We start from the raw sequence: 22,154 nt of genomic DNA, 5'->3' as shown, positions 1-22,154 counted from the left end.
TATTTCCTCCCCAAAATGTCATGCTATTTGTCTGTGTGGATACTTTGCTTTTAAGCAAAGAGAAAGCTACTGAAGACGACAAAAAATAAAAAAAAAAAAAAATAAAAAATCCAGCTTATTCTGAATTCAACAGCCATCTTTGACCGAGACGAGTATTATATAATTCTAATCAGTTGTACTAATTTTGCATGTCAAGTATTGCTGTGATGGTCAGTCAAGAAAAATACAGGAAGAAAAGAGAAAAAGTAGATTCTGAGCAGTGAGAAAGCAATCTCTCGAACAACAGCACTCTGCAGATGTGCTTGTGAGCAGTGGGGAATTAATGAAAAAGAAATGAGTTATCACATATAGGCAATTTGGAGGATGTTTTAAAATAAATTATTTGAAACGATGCTAGAAAAACAAAACAGCAACAGGAGAGCAAGATTTTGGTTCTAGACACAAAGCCAACTGAAATATACTTGAAACAGTCACTTATATAGACCAAAAACACCGTTTTATTGCAAATGGACACTCCTTCTAGGAAGAAACAGCAACAGAGCAACATCAGGTGTAGCAAAATATAGAATAAATGCAGTGTTAAAATAGCTAGTTGCAGCAGCATTTTAGTTCCCATTCAGGGAATATAAATTCTGTTTCAAGACAGCCTCAAAAACTGCCCAGCAAAACTGTTTTCCATTGCGAAGTCATGTTATTTCAGGAAGACTGGCAAAATCAGCAGTGAACAACATACCTTTTGGACAGAAAAGAACTCTCATGAGGAGGACTTAATATTTGACATGTCTGTAGGTTGGCAACAGATGATGAGAGTGGTTGACCTGATTGTACCTTGTCAGCATCAGATAAATTAGCATCAACTATTACGTGGCTGTCTATGTATTTTCTTCCAATTTTCGTCCTCAGGACATTCGTCAAGATAACTTTGGGTTGCCTGCCATACATATAACGATAAATTATAAATACTGCACTCAATTTCAGAGAAAGAAACTTCTAATAGTGCATCTCAGTGGCTTGATAATCCCCAACATCATTAAATAGTATTACTTCCGCCCTCTCCCCACTCCATCTTTTAGGGACATAGAACAAAGTCCTCCACAAAGCTAAAAATCCAAGGTGAGCAGATGAATGTGATAAGTAACAAGAAATGCAGAAATAATTTGTAAAAGGCTAGATGCATCATTTCACCATAAACAGATATCATGCACAGTGCATTGCCACTAACACATGATCTTAACACTGTTTTACAACAAGTAAATCCTTATCTCTAAATAATGTCCCTACAAGATCATAACATACAAAGAATCATGGAGCAAGGAAATCTATTTTCCCATGAACAAGAAGCCTCCAGTAAAGCACATTGGATTTCCTCAAGCACTTAGTTAACAGGTAGAAAGCCGTGCACACAAATTTAGCAATAAATCTTGTTTCTTCCCTCCCTCAGTTTCCAGGGTGGAGGGGAATACAGCAGTGTCAAGGCCCAGAAGAACATCTGCAGGTGTTAGAAAGGACAAATGTTAAAAATAAACAAAATATGAAAATGTGACTGCTTGAACAGTGAAGTATAAAAGCAGCACAAGACATCTGATAAAAAGCAAGTGCAACAGTTTGCTGGGGTAGCCCTTCATTTACTTCCCTCTTTCTCAAATGGGGTTTTAAATTCTATCCTTTCCTTTGAAATTCTGGCTGGATTATGGTGTATGCCATGGCGTTTCTGGAATCTGCTTGGAACAACACTGCCTTCTGGATATCTGCTGCAGGTCTCTCCTGCCCGTGTTCATCCATGAAGTGCAGCCTAGCACTGTGCAATGTCTGGGAGAACCTGCATCTCCTGCTGCACCAAGGTGGCGATTTTCTTTTTATGGAGGGACTACATTAAGGGCAAGCAGTAGCTGAGGTACACAGGTGATCCACCGTGAGGCTAGGACTTAGAAGACAAGCCTAATGCAGAAGAACACAGTTCTTTGGACACAATCTCCAGTAACAGAAGCCCTTACATTTCTAAATATCTGTTGTCAGGAGCTGGGAAGAAACACTAGTACAAGGAGAAGAAAAAAAAAAAAAAGGCACACTCACTCTACCCATGTCCTGTTTCTTACCTACATCCTAGGTATCTCCAATTGAGCACTGCCTGATATGGAGCAGGAAGGGGAAAAATACAGGACTTGATAGGCCTGGCCTTTCTCCTGACCTGTTAGGCCTCCTCTCAGCTTTTTGTGGGTAGTCAGAGACCATAACAGTGAATATACTTTGATACCTTGTCAGAGAAAAGCGGACAGTTACCTGCAAGCATGCTCTTCACAAGACGAAAACTTGGCATTTTGAGAGTCCGACAGTTAAATGAGAGCAAATTGGTCCTGTCAACAAAGCCCCATCTAGAAACCAACTGCTCAGAAATCCTATTACATTGTGCCTGCCACCATCTCTTTCAATTATTAGCAAATGAAACTACGTACAAGGGAATCCAACCAAGTCAGATGGCATGAGTATAATATTCATGAATGAGACAAGACAACTTTAGTACAACAAATAACAGTTTCTCATGCAAAATATCTGCAAGAAAAAATATTTCTTTTAGTGACAGGAAGCAAAAAGCATTAAGCAACATACCTTTTGGATAGAAAAAGGCTTTGGAGAGTAGGATTTAAAAACTGCCATATCTTTAGGCTGGCAACAGATGATGAAGGCAGTTGATTTGACTGCAGCTTGTCAGCATCAGAAAAATTAGCATCAGTTTTAGGTTGCGCCTGTTCGTATTTTCGTCCTATTTTCGTCCTCAGGACATTCGTCAAGATAACTTTGGGTTGCCTGCCATACATATAATAATAAATTAACAATGGGGTGCTGAGATCTTGTTAAATCACATGAATTCAACAAAACTTACTTTTAAAAAACCCTTTTTTAAGGTTTTAAAGCACCTTTTTAAGGGTTTATTGTTCCTGTATCAAACTTAATAGCTTGAAGAGAATTAAGTTCAATTCCCTGACAACAACAGAGCAGTTCGCTTGAGAGAAGAGGAATCAGAACTGCTTTCTCTCAGTCAGGAAACCTCAGGGTTTCTTATTCTACCACCAATAACTATCACATCCACGCACAGTTCTGAACTGCCAAAATTCAGTGTAGAGGTATGTAAATTTTGCTGCATCTTTTTTATTGAAAAATATTGCAAGTAGCATCATTACTGCCTGACAAATGATTCCAAAAGTGCACATTTGAGCACAGCCAGGTATGAAAACAAGTGCTCACATCGTGGCATCTTACTTTAGAAGTAGAAATATTCAGTGGTTCCCATATCACAACTTAAATCACAACTTTGCTGGAAAAATCACAGTAGTACAACCTTATAGTTTTGAACCCCCCCATGATTATTTCTCTTCAATTCTGCTAAAAAATAATTAAAAAAAGGCATAAAATTTTGGATTTTTATGGTTATTAAAAGCTCCCCATTAAGACTTGAAACAAATGTGCATACTGCACTGAGACTTCCAGATAAATACTGAAGTCTTCACCTTAAAAGAATTAATTCTGTAATACGGCCGGTAGCCTGGACAGTCTCTTTTGGGCTCCTAGCCAGTACATGTCATAAATCCTCTGAGATAAACTGACAAATTATCTATCTCTTTCAAAATGGGTGAGAATTGGACTTCTTTTCCTAGAAAAACTGGTCCTAGTAAGACATTGAAACTCAGGCTCAGATATGATTTTCATAAGACTATAGCAAAGTAAAACTTTCTCTATGGCATGTCTAAAACGACAAATTGAGCTGTTCACATTTTACAGCAATTGTCTTTTACAGCTGGAAAAAAACACAGTTTCTCCTCACATAGACGTGACATGCTACAGCTGTATTTCCTAAGCAAAAGGCTGCTACTGTTCAGCGGGTAGGCAATTGTGTAAAAAAAAACCTTTAGGAAGTTACAGCTGTCCCACTGACATGCTGCATTCAGCTCAACAGCATGGTCGCACAGAACCTAGAAGAGTTAGTAGATTTAAGTATGCCAAGAAAAGCACTGAAGAAAAGCAATGCTTGAAATGAAAGAAAAGATTGGAAATTGCTTTGCCAAAGAAATCTTTGGAACTCAGGGAAGACATTCCAAGAAATCCTGACGTTTTACTGTTGGACCAATAACTACATGTGGAGATTTTTTCCCTCCCAGTTACTTACCATGTTAACAAGATGCTCTCTCCCACCCATATATCCCTCTACCATCCTCCAGGAGATTGAAAAAACATCAAGGTTCCAGTCTGGAGAACCTATCTGAGAAGCTACAAACACAGGTGAGTCTTATCAGATCATCGCCGAGTGCCACAACATGCATACAATGAGCTGCTCTCTCTGAGGACCCTTACATTTGTTTTTTAGACCATGGTCAATAAACTTAAATAGCTCCCATTCAACACCAGATAACAAGATCAAATAAAGTTAAGTACATATGTACAACAATAGTCTCTGTCAGCCTCATCAGAGGACTGACCCAAACAAGAGGCAGCTCCAGAATGGCACAGGCAGAGAGAGAAAGGGGCAGATGCACACTGTTATTGTATCTAGACCTGTATTTGTTCCGTGAGTGCTCAAGCAGAGAATGGCTATTTTTAGAAACTCATTACAAAATCTTCAATTGCAATGCATCTGCTTCAAATATCATAGCTCTTAAAAGGTCTATATTACACTTTGAGGACCTAAAGACTGAAGCTTTAGGAGAGAACATGCTTCAACTAGTGCAAAGCTTAGAAAATTAATATGGGTCATGAGAGACAGAGTAACGAGGCCATGTGGCTCGATGGTTCTGTTTCTAAGGAGAGAAACAATACAAATAATGCTTGGAATGAAATACTCTCTGGAATGGTTAAACACTGCAGTCTTCTCAGACTAAAGGAAGTTTAACAACATTACTGCCTCATATAGTAGGGCCCAACTGTAGCAGCTTAATGAGAACATACCAACAGAGCAATGTTCTCTCCATTTAGTATAAGAAGCAAGAAACTTATTTTATACAGATTTCTTCCCAAGTCAGAAGTTCTAGCTATTCTCTGGGCTTTTAAAACACATGGAGTTGATACGCTAACTTGGATAATGAGTCAGGTTAGCTTTCTGTAACCAGATCTAAATCTAACTGTGATCTAACTGTCTAATCGTATACTACAGTCTTTGTACCTGCCTGCTTCTTCAAAGTTACTATAAAAAATACATGAGCAACACGGGTCATTTACAAAAAAATATTAAATATATTGAAATAATATATACTTTTTAAAATACTGATTAAAACATTTTCAAAATTCAGCTACACACACACACACAAAAAAAAAACTGTTGGAAACTTTACAATTACTAGGGCCATTAAAGGCCATTTAAATTTAACAGTTATGAAATACTTTGTGCAAATTCATCTTATGAAATTGGAGATTTGCTTGGATTACCTCTTTATCTTACCTAATCTACTTCAGAGGTCCAGTTACTGAAGGGCTATAGGGGAAAGACATTTCATCTTTTGAGATCTCAGAAGAGATTAAGCAACAGAAGACTAAAACTTACACTTTCCCTCTAATAATATCTCCAGAATTGGCAATCTGTGCCCTTCCTTTGACTTAAATGGGCCCCTCCTTTGACAGGTTAGGTATATTTGTGAAAATGACCATTCCAGTTGGAGCACACATGCATCCACACAACAGTTTTGCACGAGCAACCCGGCCATGGGCAGAGGAACCCCAACAAACAATATGGGGGAGATGAGAGTACATCCATAAAGGCATCGGTGCCAGGCTACAGCATCACTTCTACACAACACTCTTCTGGCTGAAGACAGCGCCAACAACTGGGCAGGACCTCATTTTCAGGGGTGTATAGTGCCTGCAGTGCTATGTAGAGCTATAACATAGTGCTTTCTATCTGGGGAGTAGTAAACAGTGGTATTTCTGGAAAAATTAGGTCATGAAGACTGAACACAAACTGGATCAAAGAAAATAAACAGCTGCACAGCTGGACCAGCTCTCAGCCTGTAGCTCTGTGTCAGTTTCAGGACTCAGACACAGATCCCTGTATTACCTGTTAAGCTGTCCACAGAACCAAGTAAACAAGACATATGAAAGAAATTTCAAAAGATAGAATTGATGTCAAGCAGGAAAAAAAAAAAAAAGTGACAGACACAGCAAGCAAATCATACATCAACATCATCTGGAGGCATCTTGGTGATGGAAAAAAAAACCAAAATTTTTTTTGTTTTTAAGGCATCTCCCCTACTCCACCTTACTCCTTCTACTCCTCCATCTTTTTTTTCAAAAGGAAAAGAATATATATGTAGACAATGGCAACAGAAATATACTTACTCATGTAAGGGTGAAACAGGAAAAACTGTAATAAGAAAAATGCTGTCAGCTACTATTCCTGGCTAATCTCAAACCACTTCTCAAAGACAAAAATGTATTATCCTACCTTACAAAGGGCAGGACTGAAGATATTAGTTGCTTGCATGACTTGGGGAAAATACCTGGTCTCTTGACCCCTACTTAGGTAATATTTGGAACTAGATCCAGTTCTGTTTCAATTACTATATTTATGTGCACACCCATGTATTACCACTGCCTCCATTTTGCTCCAAGTTTGTGTTAGAGAGGGTGTCCAAATTAAAATCTGAAAGTTCCTGACTCCTTCTGCAGTTGCATTGATAACAGCTGCCTACACCACCAACCTCCTGCCTACAATTCTCCTCATGTATCCAAATTTTGTAAAATCAGTATTGCAGTGGTGGGATGACAAACACATATGAGGGTGCTTCAATAGACCCTATGAGAACTCATTGCATGTCCCAGGTTTACAGAAAGCCATTGACAGACTTTTTGTTTATTCATAATTCATCTACTTCAGCTGAATCTACAGCCTATGCATAGCCTAAGCAGTGCTTGGCCTTTTGGTGTCCAACAAGATGAAATGGTGCATCTTTAATGAGAAACTGCCAGCAGCATTCATTGACTGCTCTACCTGTAGGTAGGAAGAGGACAGGCAGAGTCTTTCTCAACCCTTTCTTTAGTTCAACAGCATTCTGTTTTAACAGCAAGCCTTAAAAATCCCTACTAACCTCCTTGGCTTTGCTGGAGCAGAAAGTGTCAGGGCAAAGGAAACCTGTACATAAGGAATTACCACAAAAACCTGACAACCATGTGGTAGGTATTGCATTCAGCCTTAACACGTATTTCAATTAAAGTTTACAGTGTTGAGTTGGCAGAATTACACACATTTTAAAAACTCCTCCCAACCCAAAGCAAGCTTGACAGACCTAAACCAGAAACCTGATTTTCAAAGTAGTGCTGTCCTTCCTGGATGACCCAGGAGTAACACAGTAGAGGTAAAAGAACGTCTCCAGGCTGTGGCAATAAATACTGTTATCCCCTTCCTCAACAGTAAAAGCATTATAAAACATTTACAAGATTAATCACATAACTATGACGCGAAACATTTTGCAAAGACACTAGTAAGATAAACTATTTGCACTTAAGTAGTGGCAGTAACAATGGTAAAGTCAACACTTAGGGTAAAATGTGCCTCCCTAAATATTTGACAGGAAATGTATCTTGGGTAACACCAAACAAAGGCTACATTTTTAAAACAAAGGCTTATCGTTAAGATGAATATTTTCTTTTTATCCAGACAGAAACTTTTGCCTTCTGAAGATACTCACTATACCACTTCATATTTTCCCTTTTGCCAATTCTCAAGCTTTTGCTTAACAAAACTAATGAAGTAGGCAGAGGAACCACATGAAGTTCAACAACGAAAAGTACCAAGTCCTGCATGTGGAGAGGAATAATCTTGGGCACAGGCATATGCTGGGGCTGACCTGCTGAAAATTAGCTTTGCAGAGCACAACCTGGGGATCCTAGCTGAAAACAAGGAGAGGGCCAAGAGAGGTGGGACTGTCCAGTCTGGTGAAGAGAAGGGTTGGGGCTGATATCAATATACATCTGAAGGGAGGTTGCAAAGAAGATGGAGGTAGACTCTTTTCAGGGGTGCCCAGTGACAGAACAAGAGGAAAAGGGCATAAATTGAAACTCAATAAGTTCTGTCTGAATATGCGGGGGGGGGGGGGGGGAAGGAGGCAAAAAATCACTGGAACCAGTTCCTCAGGGAAGTTGTGAATTCTCCATCCTTGGAGATATTCAAAAGCCATCTGGACAGGGTCCTATGCAATCTACTTCAGCTAACCCTGCTTGAGTGGGGGTGGACTAGATGACCTCTACAGGTCACAGGTCTTTTCCATCCTGAACCATTTGTGAACTGATACCTTCTCCTTTAGAATACATATGCGCTTTCTACTCGTATCCAATGAAGCTAATGTGCTAACTTTGACTGAGAAATGTTATGGTACCTAATGCAAACAATGGCATTTTCTGGAGGTAGTAAGTAAAGTTTACTTAACAGTGAACCATCAATCTTGTCCCTGACTTTTTTTTTTTTTTTTTAAGTGAGAGAAATGAAAAAGCACAGATTTAATACCTGAATATTTACTGTCTCATTACATGCTAAATCATTTCTCACTAGTGGGAGAAATTTTGGTAAAAATGTTTGAACTTACTCTCTCAAGTTACTCGCATACTAACAGTAACATCTGTTACTCACACAGCAACATCTGTGACAGATCCAGAGGTAACTGTTTCAAAAACAAAACCCACTTGGCTTCTAAGTTCCAGCAGGTAAAGCCTGCAAACCAGTTTCTCAGCTAAAGTCACAAAGAGATGCACTTTTAGGTAACACAACGTAGCCTGACAATAATGTCTCTGAGGACATATGAAAGAAAGTCATGATTTATGAAAAGCTTACATCTTCCCTGCAACAGTTTGGAGCACTCTGTGTAGAAAGATGGGGTTAAATGATCCACCATTACACATCATAAAAACACTGCACTCACCAGTGTCCAAATCCTCTGCTGTCATTAAGCAGCTTCTTTACCTGTGCATTCAACTGACAACAAATCACTTCATGACTGAGTTAAATCTCAGTCAAAATGGGGCACAGAATGCTTGATCTTAGTCTAATTCATGCACATGTATGCAATTAGGTAATGGTTGCTTCATTAACATAAATGTAATGAATTCTATCATGCTTTCTAGCTACTGTCAATGAATCTGATTCTACAAACATTTGCATTTCTCTTTGTCAACTGTAGTACTTATGACAAAGTACTTATCCAGAAAGTTCTTGGATAAACAATTATCTAGCCGACAGTTTCACAAAAGGCCATTTTAAACAATTGCCATTTATCTCCAAGTACTCCAAAAACTTAAGTTTGTCACTATTTTCCTCTTCAAATCATCATATTGGTTTTTAAGAGTTTAACATGTCTGTGTGCTACAGAGCAAAAAATGTCATGCGCAAGAGAAGATGATCTGGAACCAAATGAAACCTGGATCTCAGACTTGTGATAAGAGTTAACACAGGGAAAAGGGATGGTTGCTTCATGATTCACAATCATAGAATCATAGAATGCTTAAGGTTGGAAGGGACCTCTAGAGATCATCTAGCCCAACCCCCCTGCACACGCAGGGTCACCTAGAGCACGTGGCACAGGACTGCGTCCAAGCGGGTTTTGAAGATCTCCAGAGAAGGAGACTCCACAACCTCTCTGGGCAGCCTGTTCCAGTGCTCTGTCACCCTCACAGGAAAGAAAATTTTCCTTAAGTTTCTGTGAAACTTTTGGTGCTTCAGTTTCTGGCCATTTCCTCTTGTCCTGTCACCGGCCACCAGTGAAAAGAGACCAGCACCATCCTCCTCACTGCCTCCCTTGAGGTACTTATGAACACTGATCAGGTCCCCTCTCAGCCTTCTCTTCTCCAGGCTGAACAGGCCCAGCTCCCTCAGCCTCTCCTCATAGGGCAGATGTTCCAGGCCCCTGATCATCCTTGTGGCCCTGCGCTGGACTCTCTCCAGCAGCTCCACATCCCTCTTTTACTGTGGAGCCCAGAACTGGACACAATACTCCAGATGAGGCCTCACCAGGGCTGAGTAGAGGGGCAGGATCACATCCCTCGACCTTCTGGAGACGCTCCTCTTAATGCACCCCAGGATCCCATTGGCCTTCTTGGCCACAAGGGCACACTGCTGCCTCATAGTCAACTTGTCGTCCACCATGACACCCAGGTCCCTCTCTGCAGAGCTGCTCTCCAGAAGGTCAGTCCCCAGCCTGTACTGGTGTCTGGGGTTATTCCTCCCCAGGTGCAGGACCTTGCACTTGGCCTTGTTGAATTGCATGAGGTTTTTCACCACCCAGTTGTCCAGTCTGTCCAGGTCCCTCTGGATGGCAGCGCAGCCCTCTGGGGTACCAGCTACTCCTCCTAGTTTCGTGTCATCAGCAAACTTGCTGAGGGAGCACTCTGTGCCTTCATCCAGGTCATTCATGAATAAATTGAACAGGACTGGACCGAGGCCTGACCCCTGGGGATCACCGCTAGCTACAGGCCTCCAACTAAACTCTGCAATGCCATCAGATCACAGAAATCACACCTTTCTGGAGGGGCAGGAAACTATCTGCGTCTTGAAAAGTCATCTCTGCATGATCCAAAACTGGAGATCATGGATACACGTCTTCAGGAAAGACTACAAAACTCACCCAACATAAACACAGAAGAACTAATTTTGAGATGATTCTTACCCAATTGATTCTTCATCATTACAGCTGTATCTGTCACAGTCATTTTTCCATCTTCTTTTTGTGGAAGACTCTCTGTTCCTGACACTTAACCTCCACTGAAATAAATAAACAAAATAAAGATTCAACAGACAAAAATTTCATAGACACTATACTAGAAAGACAGAACAATTCAATTGCTCATATAGAGCAACAAAAAGTACACACAATTTTGCAAAATATGCTTTGTTTACAGCATCCATATGCTGCCTTTTCCTTGAAAGGAATTTGCTCTTTCTTCATAAGAAATTTGACCAAAAAGGCAGTTCAACTTCTCTCCTACCTAAAGGAAGACCATTCCAAATGCAAATTAAATATTGGGTCTGTTTTACATCACCAATATGCAAGATGTTTCCCACTCTCTTTAACAACTGCCTGCATATATAATCAAACTAAAGAAACTCCACTCAAAGACAATATTTAGAAGGAATATGAATTTGAAAGCTTGACACTTGAGTGATGTAATGAAACCCACAACTCTTTTTTCAAAATTTCTTACCTTATCAAAATGTACAGATCTTTCCAAATTAAATACAATGACACTCCACGAAAACATAGTTATTTCTGTACTTCCTGAAATTATCCCTCTATGCTCTCCGACTTTTTTTTTTTTTTTTAATAGCAAAGTTAATAAAACATATGCAGATTTGAAAATTTTGCCAGTCAGGCTGCAAGCCAATGAACCAGTTTATCTTCCTTTCTGACCGAGCATGGAGTGAAAGATGATTTGAAAAAAAATCAGGCTCATGCATTATGGCTACTTCAGCAAAGAAGTCTGGGAGGCATGTCCTGAAACATTGTTTCTCCTGTTACTGATTCTGTGATGGGAAATGCCCTTGTTATTAAAATGTCTGGCAGCAGAGAAGTGCTTTGGAGACCTTCTCCCCTCCTCCTGTCCCCAGGCATCATTTTGCTCTCCTCACGACACCGGTCTCCAAGCATATGAGACACCTATGCACGCAACCACTGAACGCAGCACAAAAATTCTCATGTATTACAGGGTAAAGTCGTGCAACACTACATACCCTGCCAACATGAAGAGACCCCTACTCCTACCTATGCACAAAACAATAATATGCCTTTTAATTATCACAGAATCACAGAATGTTTAAGGTTGGAAGGGACCTCTAGAGATCATCTAGTCCAACCCCCCTGCTCCAGCAGGGACACCCAGAGCACGTGGCACAGGGTGGCATCCAGGCAGGTTTGGAAGATCTCCAGAGAAGGAGACTCCACAGCCTCTCTGGGCAGCCTGTTCCAGGGCTCTGTCACCCTCACAGGAAAAGTTCCTCCTCATATGGAGGTGGAACTTCCTGTGTTTCAATTTACACTCGTTACCCCTCATCCTGTCACCAGCCACCACCAAGAGCAGCCTGGCCCCATCCTTCCTACAATCACCTCTCAGGTACTTGAACATGTTGATCAGATCTCCTCTCAGCCTTCTCCTCTCCAGACTAAACAGGGCCAGTTCACTTAGTCTTTCCTCATAAGATAGAAGCTCCAGTCCCTTAATCATCTTCATGGCTCTCTGCTGGACCCTCTCTAGAAGCTCAATGTCCTTCTTGCACTGCAGAAACCAGAACTGCACCCAGTACTCCAGGTGCTGCCTCACCAGAGCTGAGGAGAGGGGCAGGATCCCCTCCCTCGACCTCCTGGCAACGGTCCTCCTAATGCAGGCCAGGATCCCATTGGCCTTCTTGGCCACGAGGGCACACTGCTACCTCATGGTTAACCTGTTGTCAACCAGAAATTACGATGCTTCATAATCTTTTCAAGATGAAACACAATACAAAAAGACTAGGTTTGTGTTAGAGTATAAGAAACCCTCTCCCACATGTGAACAATCTGAGATATATAGACATAGGTCAGAAAAATTCAGGAAAAAAAAAAAGCGCCCCCTTTTTTAATTCACCCAGTCCAATCACTACTTACATACATATATATATGTAAGCACCTGTGTGTATACGCATATATAGAGAGAGGGAAGAGGAGAGATTTCTATGTTGCTACTTCATGCTGTGCCCAAGAGGCTGCTGCTGACAAGCACAGCAGGCACTACTGCTGATTTCAAAAACCTGACAGTAACTGGATGCTCTGCTCACTTAAGTACCTACAGGATAGGACATAATGACACAGTGAACTTGCATTGCAGCAGGGTCAAGAGATTAGATCTTCTGAGAGAAGTGGGTCAAATGGGCAGCACTACTGTAAGGTGAAAGCATCTCTAACCTCCCTCACTCACTTTTACAACTTTTCTGGGGGAAGAGCCCCTTGATTCTGAAAGCATTAAAGTCATCAACACATTCTCAATGCTGATTTGAAGGAGTCAACAGCTGCACAATGTTTCCAAAACCTAGCACTTTTAAGATCTGCTAGATCTTAAAGATTTCAATGAACTTCAAGCATTTTTACTTAACAAATTGACTTTTATATGCAATTAAGATGATACTGTCATTTATTATGCTAAGTGCACTTACAGTCTTTTAGTCTTAACACTGATCACTTAAAATATTAATCAAAAGCCATACAGTATTTCACATATTCTTTTAAAGCTTCAACTCTCAGACACGAATAACAACTAAGTCAAAAATTAATTTAAAAGAGACTTCCATCTCGTAACAGAAACAGTTGGAATACATGTTCTGAATACAACCAGAAAGTTCAGGAATAAAATAAAATAAAATAAAATAAAATAAAATAAAATAAAATAAAATAAAATAAAATAAAATAAAATAAAATAAAATAAAATAAAATAAAATAAAATAAAATAAAATAAAATAAAATAAAATAAAATAAAATAAAATAAAATAAAATAAAATAAAATAAAATAAAATAAAATAAAATAAAATAAAAAAAACAAGCCACCACCACCACCACCACACAACCTTACACATTTGCCTTAACATTTATGATTTTCAAGACAACTTCAGAATTTGAGAATAACTTTAGCATTGTGGAGACTTTCTGTCAAAGTACTTTTGAAGCCTGATTCTGCTTTTTCGTTATTTAGTTTGGCAACAGAGCACTAAGATGTTTATTTCTGTAACTGTAGACTGATAGGTAGATCTTAGACCTATGCAGTGACTCTTTCCAAATCAGTCTGGGTCAGGTATTGGTCATATAGTTACAAGGCAGCATTCAATATTAAAAAAAAAAAAAATCCAGCCTCCAAAGCAAAATATGACATATAACATGCTCCAAAGCACTTGGCACCAAAGAACTTCTCTTTACCTCTTTTAAAGGGTAGACCCAATGGTGGGAGCCTGAGAGCCTTGTCAGAGGGGAATGAACTTGGGTATCCTCTGACCTGGTGTTTGGCTTCTTCTTTGGTATATGAAACTGAAAATAGAGGATGTTACATACATGATAAAACTAAATCATGCACTGATGCCATAGGCTGGCATATTCCATGCATAAATTTCCCTCAATCATCAGTCAAAATAAGGAACTGGAAAGGGAAGCACTGACCTGTGACTTTAGATGCTTTTTCACTGAAACTTGGGGCTAAAATGACACCTAATACTACTGAGATAATATTAGGTACTGAAGCACTGCAGAGCTAGTCTTAACAGATCAATTGTCTTAAAAACAAACAGAAAACAAAACAATAGAAAAAGAAAAGCATCCTATTTCACTAACTTCATAATAACAGCTTCAAATGTGTCCAGCACTGAGGTTAGCTGGCATTTACACTTTTATCAGTTCCCTTTAATTCCCTTCCACTCTAGTTTAATCTCCGCATCTCAGCATAAAGAACAATAAAGCAAAAAAAGAAAGAGTTTGAGTTAAGAAATCACTGTATTTGTACTCTCTCAAGAAAGAATTTTTGGAAGAGCAGCAATTAAATCCTACAATAGGATCAGGATTTTGGTATATGATAATCAGCATCAAGAGAGCTATGTACTCAAAGATGATATCAGCTGCTGTTACTGACAACCTTTGCAAAAATGTGAAGTCAAGCTATATTCCCACAAGTACATTGAGATTAACAAAGAGAGTGATGCTTTGTATCTAGTTAATTAAATCAGTTAATGTCAGCTAAATAAATAATGCAAACTTTGCCATTCATTCAAACATCTTGAGAAGCAAAACCTTATGCTGTGAGTATGACTAGATTAGAATGAAGGTACCTGTAATGGATGTAAAATCTCTCAGACAACCAAGTCTACTTGAGCCAGGAACAAGCTGAAACTAACTGCATGTTATGGCTGATGTAAAATCTGTTAATGAAGTTAGTTTGCAAGCTACTAGATGCAACCCTATCTTGTAACATGAAATTTAAAAGTCCAGAACAGATGAGCTATGGACTTGCAGACACAGAAAGGGTAGTCACAGTTCTGCAAGTGCTTCAGACTAACTGAAACATACAATATCATAAGGAGATACCACTTCAGTTTTGCAGTTTGCATTGTTAGTACTCTCATTCTTCATTTACATTTCTTGTAAACAAAAATGTGTGTGTTTTAGCACATTTTAAGTCAAATATCTGAATAATACATCAAGCTACTTTCAATACTGAGACAATCAGTTGATTACAATTTCCTCACATTATAAAGGATGTAAACATTATCCATAGGTAACTATTTACAAGTAACCTCACCAATATTCAAGGATTGAAGTAAACATTTTCCTAATGAAGAATGTGTAATTTTTGAGAAGTAGCCTATAAATCTGTTCTATCAGTCGGAATATATTCTTCTACCTTACACATTAATGGCCAGATACCAGCTCCTTACTTTGGGACTCAGGTGGCTGCCTGACTGGTGGTTTCTGTCATGAACTTCCTGAAAACAGTTAATCAAAATTCCCTAAGTTTAAATACGCATTTCATGTTACAGTGGTTCAGATATTCTCCAATAACACTGACAGCAGCTAAGGTCAACTCAAAGTGATGACAGACAGAAGAGAATAAAAGACAAATGCAGCAGCAAAAGAACTCAGCAGCAAAACTTCTACCTCACCTTACGATACCTTCCCAGTGCTCATATACTTTAAGAAAGCATTGGTTTGCGATGCCTACAAATAACTTAGGGGAAAAGCACAGTCAAGAGATGACCAGTTGAGGTCCCTATTTATGGTAAGTGCAACATATGCAGTTTACTCAGCTTTTCACTAATAGAAATCAACATAATAGAATCAACATATACATATGCACACATCCTTAGCAGATTCCTATCTAAGCCAGCAATATTTTCCAAAGGGTTCCCACCTGTAGGTGCAAGGGTCAGCAGCAGTGTGAAAACAAGGTTTGGGTAACAGCTTATTTCTAAAATACCAGAAGGTTCAGACTTTACCCAGTAAAACCAGCAGCCTTTTGTGCTGCTGTGCCTACAACTTTTTTTTTTTTTTTTTTTTACCAGCGCTTCCATCACTAGAAACTACAACTAATGTGGACATTTTAGGAAGAATAAACATTGACATAAAAACTCTCTGAACAAACATTCCAGTTATGCAACTCTTCTACTGAAGCAATAGCTCAATACCTCCAGTTACAAGACCTTAAAAAAAAATCAAAACAAAAAACCCTATGCCAATAGCTTGAGGACTTTACTACAGAATTGTTCCCTAGTTACACATACAACTCATATATGAGTATTATTTTAATATTTCAGATTTTATCTTATTGTTTAATATACCCTTAGCTACAAGATGCTTGTACATTTATCAAATGTTAAACCTACTGTATATCAATATATTGAGCAGCAGACATTACTGTTCACTGCACTGCTGTTCAGTTCTCAAGAAAGAGTGCACCAGTGAAGCTTAATTTGGACCATGGGAGAATAAGTTCAGTTATACAAATACACCAGCACACCCTGTGATATCTGTACTCTTAAAGCAATGTTTCTGTAAATTTTGAGAACACTCACACTGATGTGGCCTGAAGATGCTGAAGTTCTTCCTTCCATGATCTCCTCTGCTGGAAAAAAAATATATATATTAGCAATGTGCTTTATTTGTCTAGAGCGAATTAGGACCACAGAATGAGGTATTGGGCAAGAACAAGACCCTTTCTGAGCAAGCCAGTCAAAGGAAGTTAATGAACAGCCACTATACAAAAGAAACACACGTATGGGCAGTTTGAACAGAACTGCTAAAAAATAGAAATAACTTTCACTAAAGTGTGTCTTAGTGAAGGCACCTGGTTTTTAATCTGACCTTCTGGGAATTAGATGACTAATAAGTTACTCAGGCTCTGACATCAAAATTAAAGGCATCAAGAAAAAGAAAATAAAACTCATGAGTTCCTGTTAAGAGACAACCTCCTTTCTCAGTGGAGGAGCACAGCTTCAGAGCTTTCTGCTTGCACGAGGGCTTATTCTTTTTACAAAAACTCTGTAGGTCTCCCGTGGGAGCCCTTCCAAGCTGGAACTCTCAGAGGATCGCGCTGACTACGGCACATTTTGCATGCGGGAGAAGCTTCGTTTATTTTCCAGCTCGCAGCCTCCGTGCCCAGGTGCGGAGAGCAGCATCACCCGAGACCGTGGGGGAACGGCCAACGCGCTACTCGTGAGGGCGCCTGCAAGAAGGAAAGCGGGGGGAGCTGACGGACGGGGTGGGAAGGGGCTTCCCCTTCCCCACAGGGGAACCTCGAGGGTCGGCGACAGCAATGCGCTCCCTCCCCCGCCTCCTCCCGCCGAGGGACGCCCCTTTCCCACCCTCCCCTACCGGCTTCGCTGACCCCAGCCGCACGGGGACCGTTAAAAGGCTCCGGAAGCGGCGGCGGGGCGCAGCGGAGGACGGCGCTAGCGCGGAGTGCCCGACACGGTAAGGCGCCCTGGCAGCGGGCGGCGGCCCCGGGAGCGCCGCCACCGACACCCCCCGAGCCCGCGGGGAGATACCCGAAGCGCCCGACCCCCGCACTCACCCTCGCGCCGTTGTTTACCCGGGCCGCAGCGCCGCTTGCGCAGCTGCCCGCGCCGCTTCCGGGCCGGGCACCGCCTCCCGCCCCGCCCCGCCGCGCAACGGCCGCGCAACGGCCGCGCAACGGCCGCGCGCGCGGCTCCCGCGGGTGCCGCCCCCGCTCTGAGCACGAGCGGCAACAAAAGGATTTGTGAATCTCCTAGAACGGAGCCGAAACAGAAGTCGAGAAATGGCAGGGGAATGGGGAAAAATCACAGAGACTTGTGGAAGGAACCAAGAAAAATATTTTAAAGAATAAAACCTGAAGCAACTTCAGTTTATTTTTTAGAGAGAGAAGTTTTCTACAATCCCTGTGGCAAAACTTTGCATCTACGATAATTAAAAATTTTACAGGAGAACATATAGCTGGGTCTTGCAGCTGGAACAGAGAAGGCCTTCTTACCGGGCAAAGCCCATAAAGAATAACACTTATATTGCAACAGTGTTTCAAACTGTGGCTAGTTTATTCGGTGATTCCCTCCATGATGTCCATGTGGCAAGCTCTGGGAGGGTTGAAAGAATAACTGGAAGTACTTTTAATAATGTAACACAGTTGTAATTTAGTAACTAGCATGTGTGAGAGACTTTTCAAACAGCTCGCTTGTTACAGACCACTAAAAGACCATTTGTGTCTACGAATACTTTGTGTGTCATCATTTTACGACTGGATGCCTAACATGTTTTCTTTATGCAGTTGTACAAAGGTCTATCACTATATTGACACATATCCTCTTGATTTGTAGCGGTCACAAATGGAGCACAAACTAAGCTTAAGGAAACTGCTAGAGGGTTCAGAGTATGAAGAACAACTAAACTACGACTTCAATATGAAAGGGGAATTGAGGCATCTGGACACCAATGAGTCCTTTGTTTTCAATTACTACAAGAATGCACACGAGAGGAATCATAAACGCTATCAAGTATTGGGACATGCACTTACCCAGTATGTTTATGAGCTCCTCGAAAGCGCGTGCATGCTGCAAAAAGTCTATATTCCTACTAATGCTACAGAAGATGAACCGAGAAGTTTCTTTTTCATGAGTGAGAAAGCACTAACAAGCACCTCTAGCCTAATTGTCCTTCTTCAGGACTGTGGAGTCTTTCGTGCTGGACAGTGGGGGCAAAAGACCATTATCAATGAGGGCCTGGAGCATGGTACACAGATACCCTTCATCAAAATTGCCCTTCAAAGCCAGTTCGAAGTGATTGTACTCAATCCCAATGATAACTTCTTGCATCTTAAGACAGAAGAGGAGAGGTTAAGTGTTTTCAAGAGGCAAGAATCATCATCTTCCATGGAGTCCCTCAGGTCAATCCTCAAGCGGTGCAGCAGCAGCCCTGAGGAGCATACCATGTACGTGTGGGATCACTTTATTTCAAAGAGTGCAGCCAAGAAGGTGGCCTTCATTGCCCATGGCTACGGCGGCTTGGTGTTCATTGATCTGCTCGTGCAGAGAAAATGGGAGGTGATGAGTAAAGTGTTTGCTGCGGCGTTCATCGACTCCATGCACAATACTCAGCACCAGGCTGGAAGTGATCCACAAATACAAGAATGGATGCAAAAGCATTGCCAGGAATGGGTATCAAGCAATAAGCCCCTTGATAAACCTGTGGGGTGCCTTATGAAAGTGAACTGTCCTACTGTCTCTGCTGGAACTGAAAAGTATGGCTTGGCACCTTCCTGCTGCTTACATGCCATCTTTAAGTACCTGAAGAGTGCTCTGAAAACCAAGACTGGAGCAGCACCCTTTACACGTTCACCTATCGCAACCCGAAGCAGCACAAGTAAGAAGAAAGGCAATAAATAAAAGCATACTGGTGTGTTTTTCCTGGTCGTCTCTTCCTTTCACAACCACTCCTGCATCTTTCAAGCTTTAAGTCATCTAAGAACTTCCCTCTTGCTGTGAAGCAATTTATGGGTTTAAGTTTAAAGATGGTTTTCTTTTAAGAAACAAATACAAGTAAATATTAGGAAAGAGTGGCATATCTGTAAGCTTTAAACCACAATCCTTCATCTCTCTGAAATTTAAAGTTGTACAAAATAAAGTTGTAAGGGTATATCAACTCTAATACGTATTATTCTTTAAATCTGTATTCTGCAATTATAGCTCTAGAATCAGACTAAATAGTGGTTAAAAACTCGATTCTTAAATGCATATCTTTAATTAAAAAGACAAATCTGTAATACAGAAAGCACACAAGGGATCTAGCATTTTGAATTATCCTTTTTCCTACAGCAAGGATACCTCTCTATCCTCTCTACCATTTAAAATCACTCTGGAATATCTGCCTACCCTAGTGAAAGATTTAAGTGGAAAGGTACCTCATGAAATTACATAGCGATGCCTCTCTCCAGTCAGAGATGGCGTGTTGCAGACATGATACAGTGATTCCACAGAACATAACTCCATTTTAAAACCAGCTAAGTCATTCACCCTGATAGGCATCTGTTTATCTAATAATGGGCAGAAATATGAAATTCCATTAGAAAGGAATAGTCACTTAAAGGTTGTGAATAGAAATTTTTAAATAAAGAGTGGCTGATCGTTACTACACTTGAACAAAAATTGTAGACGATTAGCAGAATACACAACGACTTCACTAAAGAAAGTTGCATTGGAGATGCTGCCACTGGATACATGCAATGTGTGTGTTTTGTGACTGGGGCCAGTGTGCTGCTCAAAAACACTCGCTTGCATCAATTCTACACGTGAACACGTAGCTTTATTAGAAAGTATTTAAGCAACAGAATATCTGTCTTCAGAAGGAGACCAATATGATCCTTCAGTATAAATGCTCAAACTGTCCCACAGTGTCAAATGTGGCTAAAATGCTTGAGAAGAGAGAAAAAAAAGAAAAAAAAAAAAAAAGGAGAATCTAGAACATCCATCATTTCAGCAATCCTTTTCCTCAGACCAATGCATTAAATTCCTTGGTAGAGAAGGTCGTATTTAGGAATATTCCTGGGATCAATAGGACTTCTCACAATGAGCTTCCCACGCATTGCACCACGGTAAATCACTTCAATCAGATCTATAAAGTCTTGCTTTGTTTTGAAGCTTCCTACAAATTTAGTATGATCTGGAGACCTAAACATAAGCATAAGACAAAGGTCAAATTACAATTTTAAAAGGTTCCAAGACAAAAACGCTTACGATAACAGAAGATGCAAAATGAGTCAGAGGACTCAGAGGAGCTCATTCTCAAGTCACGGTCACTTAAGTCAGGGATACGCTTTGACCTGACCTTCAAAACTTCCAAAGATGCAGCGTAAGACTGCCTAAAACCGTAGCCATAGTATTTTTTTTTCAGCTGGCAAATACTTACCACAGAGAAAACTCAGAGAGTTTTTCAAAGTACCTACTAATTTTATGGCCATCCACCCTTCCGTGCAGTTGTCATAAAGAGCGCAGATGCTGGCAATGACATTACCTCCCCCAGGCAAGGTACTATAGATAAAAACTGTTAATTAGTATAGGCAAAATAGATGATAATTACTATAGACAGCATAGATGATGTAAGGTAGAGTGACGTACCCATAATCAACCTTCATGTGTTGTCCATTAAAGAAAAAGACAGTAGAGGGAATGTAACTGATGTCGAAATACTGGGTGTACACTGGCACCTTGTTTACATCCACCAGGTAGATGACTGCCATTTTACTTAGGTCATGAGATGTCTTTGCAAGCTGAAGAGAGGCAGAAAGAGAGAGGATGACTGAATGGACTGAGAAATAAGGAGCCTGTGTGGGGGGAAATACAGCAAGCCTTAAAATCTCAGCTTCCTTTGTGTCTTGGTATGTATGGTAAATACATAGGGTTCGCATGGTGGCAGTTAAGCATAAAATGGAGTAACAGACATATGTTATCGGCATAGTACGGAGTGCTTGATGTAGTTTTTGATGTAGTGTGGTGATCTGGCAGTAATTTGATCCTGCTTAAAATGATATTTACCATGAGATTCCTTATTACCCAAAAGCAACATATGACATTCTCTTGCACGCAGTAGGCATAATATCAGAGTTTATTTATGGGTGAAAAAATGTATTTAAGGGGAAAACAAACAAACAAACAAACAAAAGTTCTTACAATATCATCCAGCTGCATGCAAACGGAGTCCTGATCCCTTCCGAAGCGAAGGACCAGCACCTTCTCGGCCACGGTTTTTATCGCCTGATCCACCTCCTTCTTAGAGGCCAGTTGGGGCAGCAGAAAGCTCATCCCGCCGGCGGGCAGCGACTCCCAGGACCGACGCGCCCAACGGCCGCTCGCATCCACCTCCAGCGCCCAACGGCCGCACACTCCCCGCGCATGCGCCAGGCACGCCCCGCGCATGCGCGCCTCGCCGCGTCGCGTTGGGATGGCGACCGCGGCGCGGCCTTTGGGCCGCGTGTGTCGCTCCGCTTCCGCCGGCGTGCGGAAGGAGGCGGGGAGCGGGGCCGGGCGCCGAGCGGACGGCTCGGGGGACGCTCTTGGCTGCCGGGAGCCGCCGCTCCCGCTGATCTGCGGAGCACTTTCGCCTCCCCTGCCGGGCGCGGTGTTCCCGGGGAGCCCGCGGGACGGCTTGGGGTGGGGTTTG

General features: G+C 41.0%; 3 protein-coding genes across 3 annotated transcripts in view; 1 reads left to right on the top strand and 2 right to left on the bottom strand.

Moving 5' to 3' along the window:
- SENP7 (SUMO specific peptidase 7) overlaps positions 1-16,582 on the bottom strand; it is a 38,976-nt gene extending 22,394 nt beyond the window's left edge. Inside the window, exons 1-5 of the mRNA XM_010217258.2 lie at positions 16,544-16,582; positions 13,905-14,012; positions 10,638-10,732; positions 2,608-2,805; positions 734-931 (exon numbers count right to left, since the gene is read on the bottom strand). Of these exons, the coding sequence (XP_010215560.2) occupies positions 734-931; positions 2,608-2,805; positions 10,638-10,732; positions 13,905-14,012; positions 16,544-16,582 (638 nt within the window). The remainder of the gene's footprint in view (positions 1-733; positions 932-2,607; positions 2,806-10,637; positions 10,733-13,904; positions 14,013-16,543) is intronic.
- Positions 16,583-18,198: 1,616 nt separating this feature from the next.
- Positions 18,199-19,391, top strand: LOC104570331 (putative protein ARB2BP). The gene has a single exon (XM_010217367.2). The coding sequence runs from the start codon at positions 18,329-18,331 to the stop codon at positions 19,382-19,384; it is 1,056 nt and encodes a 351-aa protein (XP_010215669.2). The 5' UTR covers positions 18,199-18,328; the 3' UTR covers positions 19,385-19,391.
- A 1,078-nt stretch (positions 19,392-20,469) lies between these two features.
- On the bottom strand, positions 20,470-21,823 carry TXNL4B (thioredoxin like 4B). The gene is made up of 3 exons (XM_010217478.2): positions 21,665-21,823; positions 21,113-21,264; positions 20,470-20,665 (listed from the first exon to the last, which is right to left on the bottom strand). Exons 1-3 carry the CDS (start codon positions 21,794-21,796, stop codon positions 20,500-20,502), a joined length of 450 nt encoding a protein of 149 aa, XP_010215780.1. The 5' UTR covers positions 21,797-21,823; the 3' UTR covers positions 20,470-20,499.
- Between the last annotated feature and the right edge of the window lie 331 nt (positions 21,824-22,154).

This window comes from Tinamus guttatus, unplaced genomic scaffold (assembly GCF_059628265.1).
Source record: "Tinamus guttatus ecotype Peru unplaced genomic scaffold, ASM5962826v1 Tinamus_guttatus_pri_ptg000035l, whole genome shotgun sequence".
Taxonomy (NCBI): Eukaryota; Metazoa; Chordata; class Aves; order Tinamiformes; family Tinamidae; genus Tinamus; species Tinamus guttatus.
Note: the sequence above shows the minus strand (reverse complement) of the source record. Positions and strands in the feature narration are given on the sequence as shown.

Coding starts and splice junctions, on each gene's coding strand:
- TXNL4B (XM_010217478.2), bottom strand. CDS start 21,796: ATGAGCTTTCTGCTGCCCCAACTGGCCTCTAAGAAGGAGGTGGATCAG. Junction 21,265..21,664: donor GCATGCAGCTGGATGATATT/GTAAGAACTTTT, acceptor GCCTCTCTTCAG/CTTGCAAAGACATCTCATGA. Junction 20,666..21,112: donor CACATGAAGGTTGATTATGG/GTACGTCACTCT, acceptor GCTTATGTTTAG/GTCTCCAGATCATACTAAAT.
- LOC104570331 (XM_010217367.2), top strand. CDS start 18,329: ATGGAGCACAAACTAAGCTTAAGGAAACTGCTAGAGGGTTCAGAGTAT.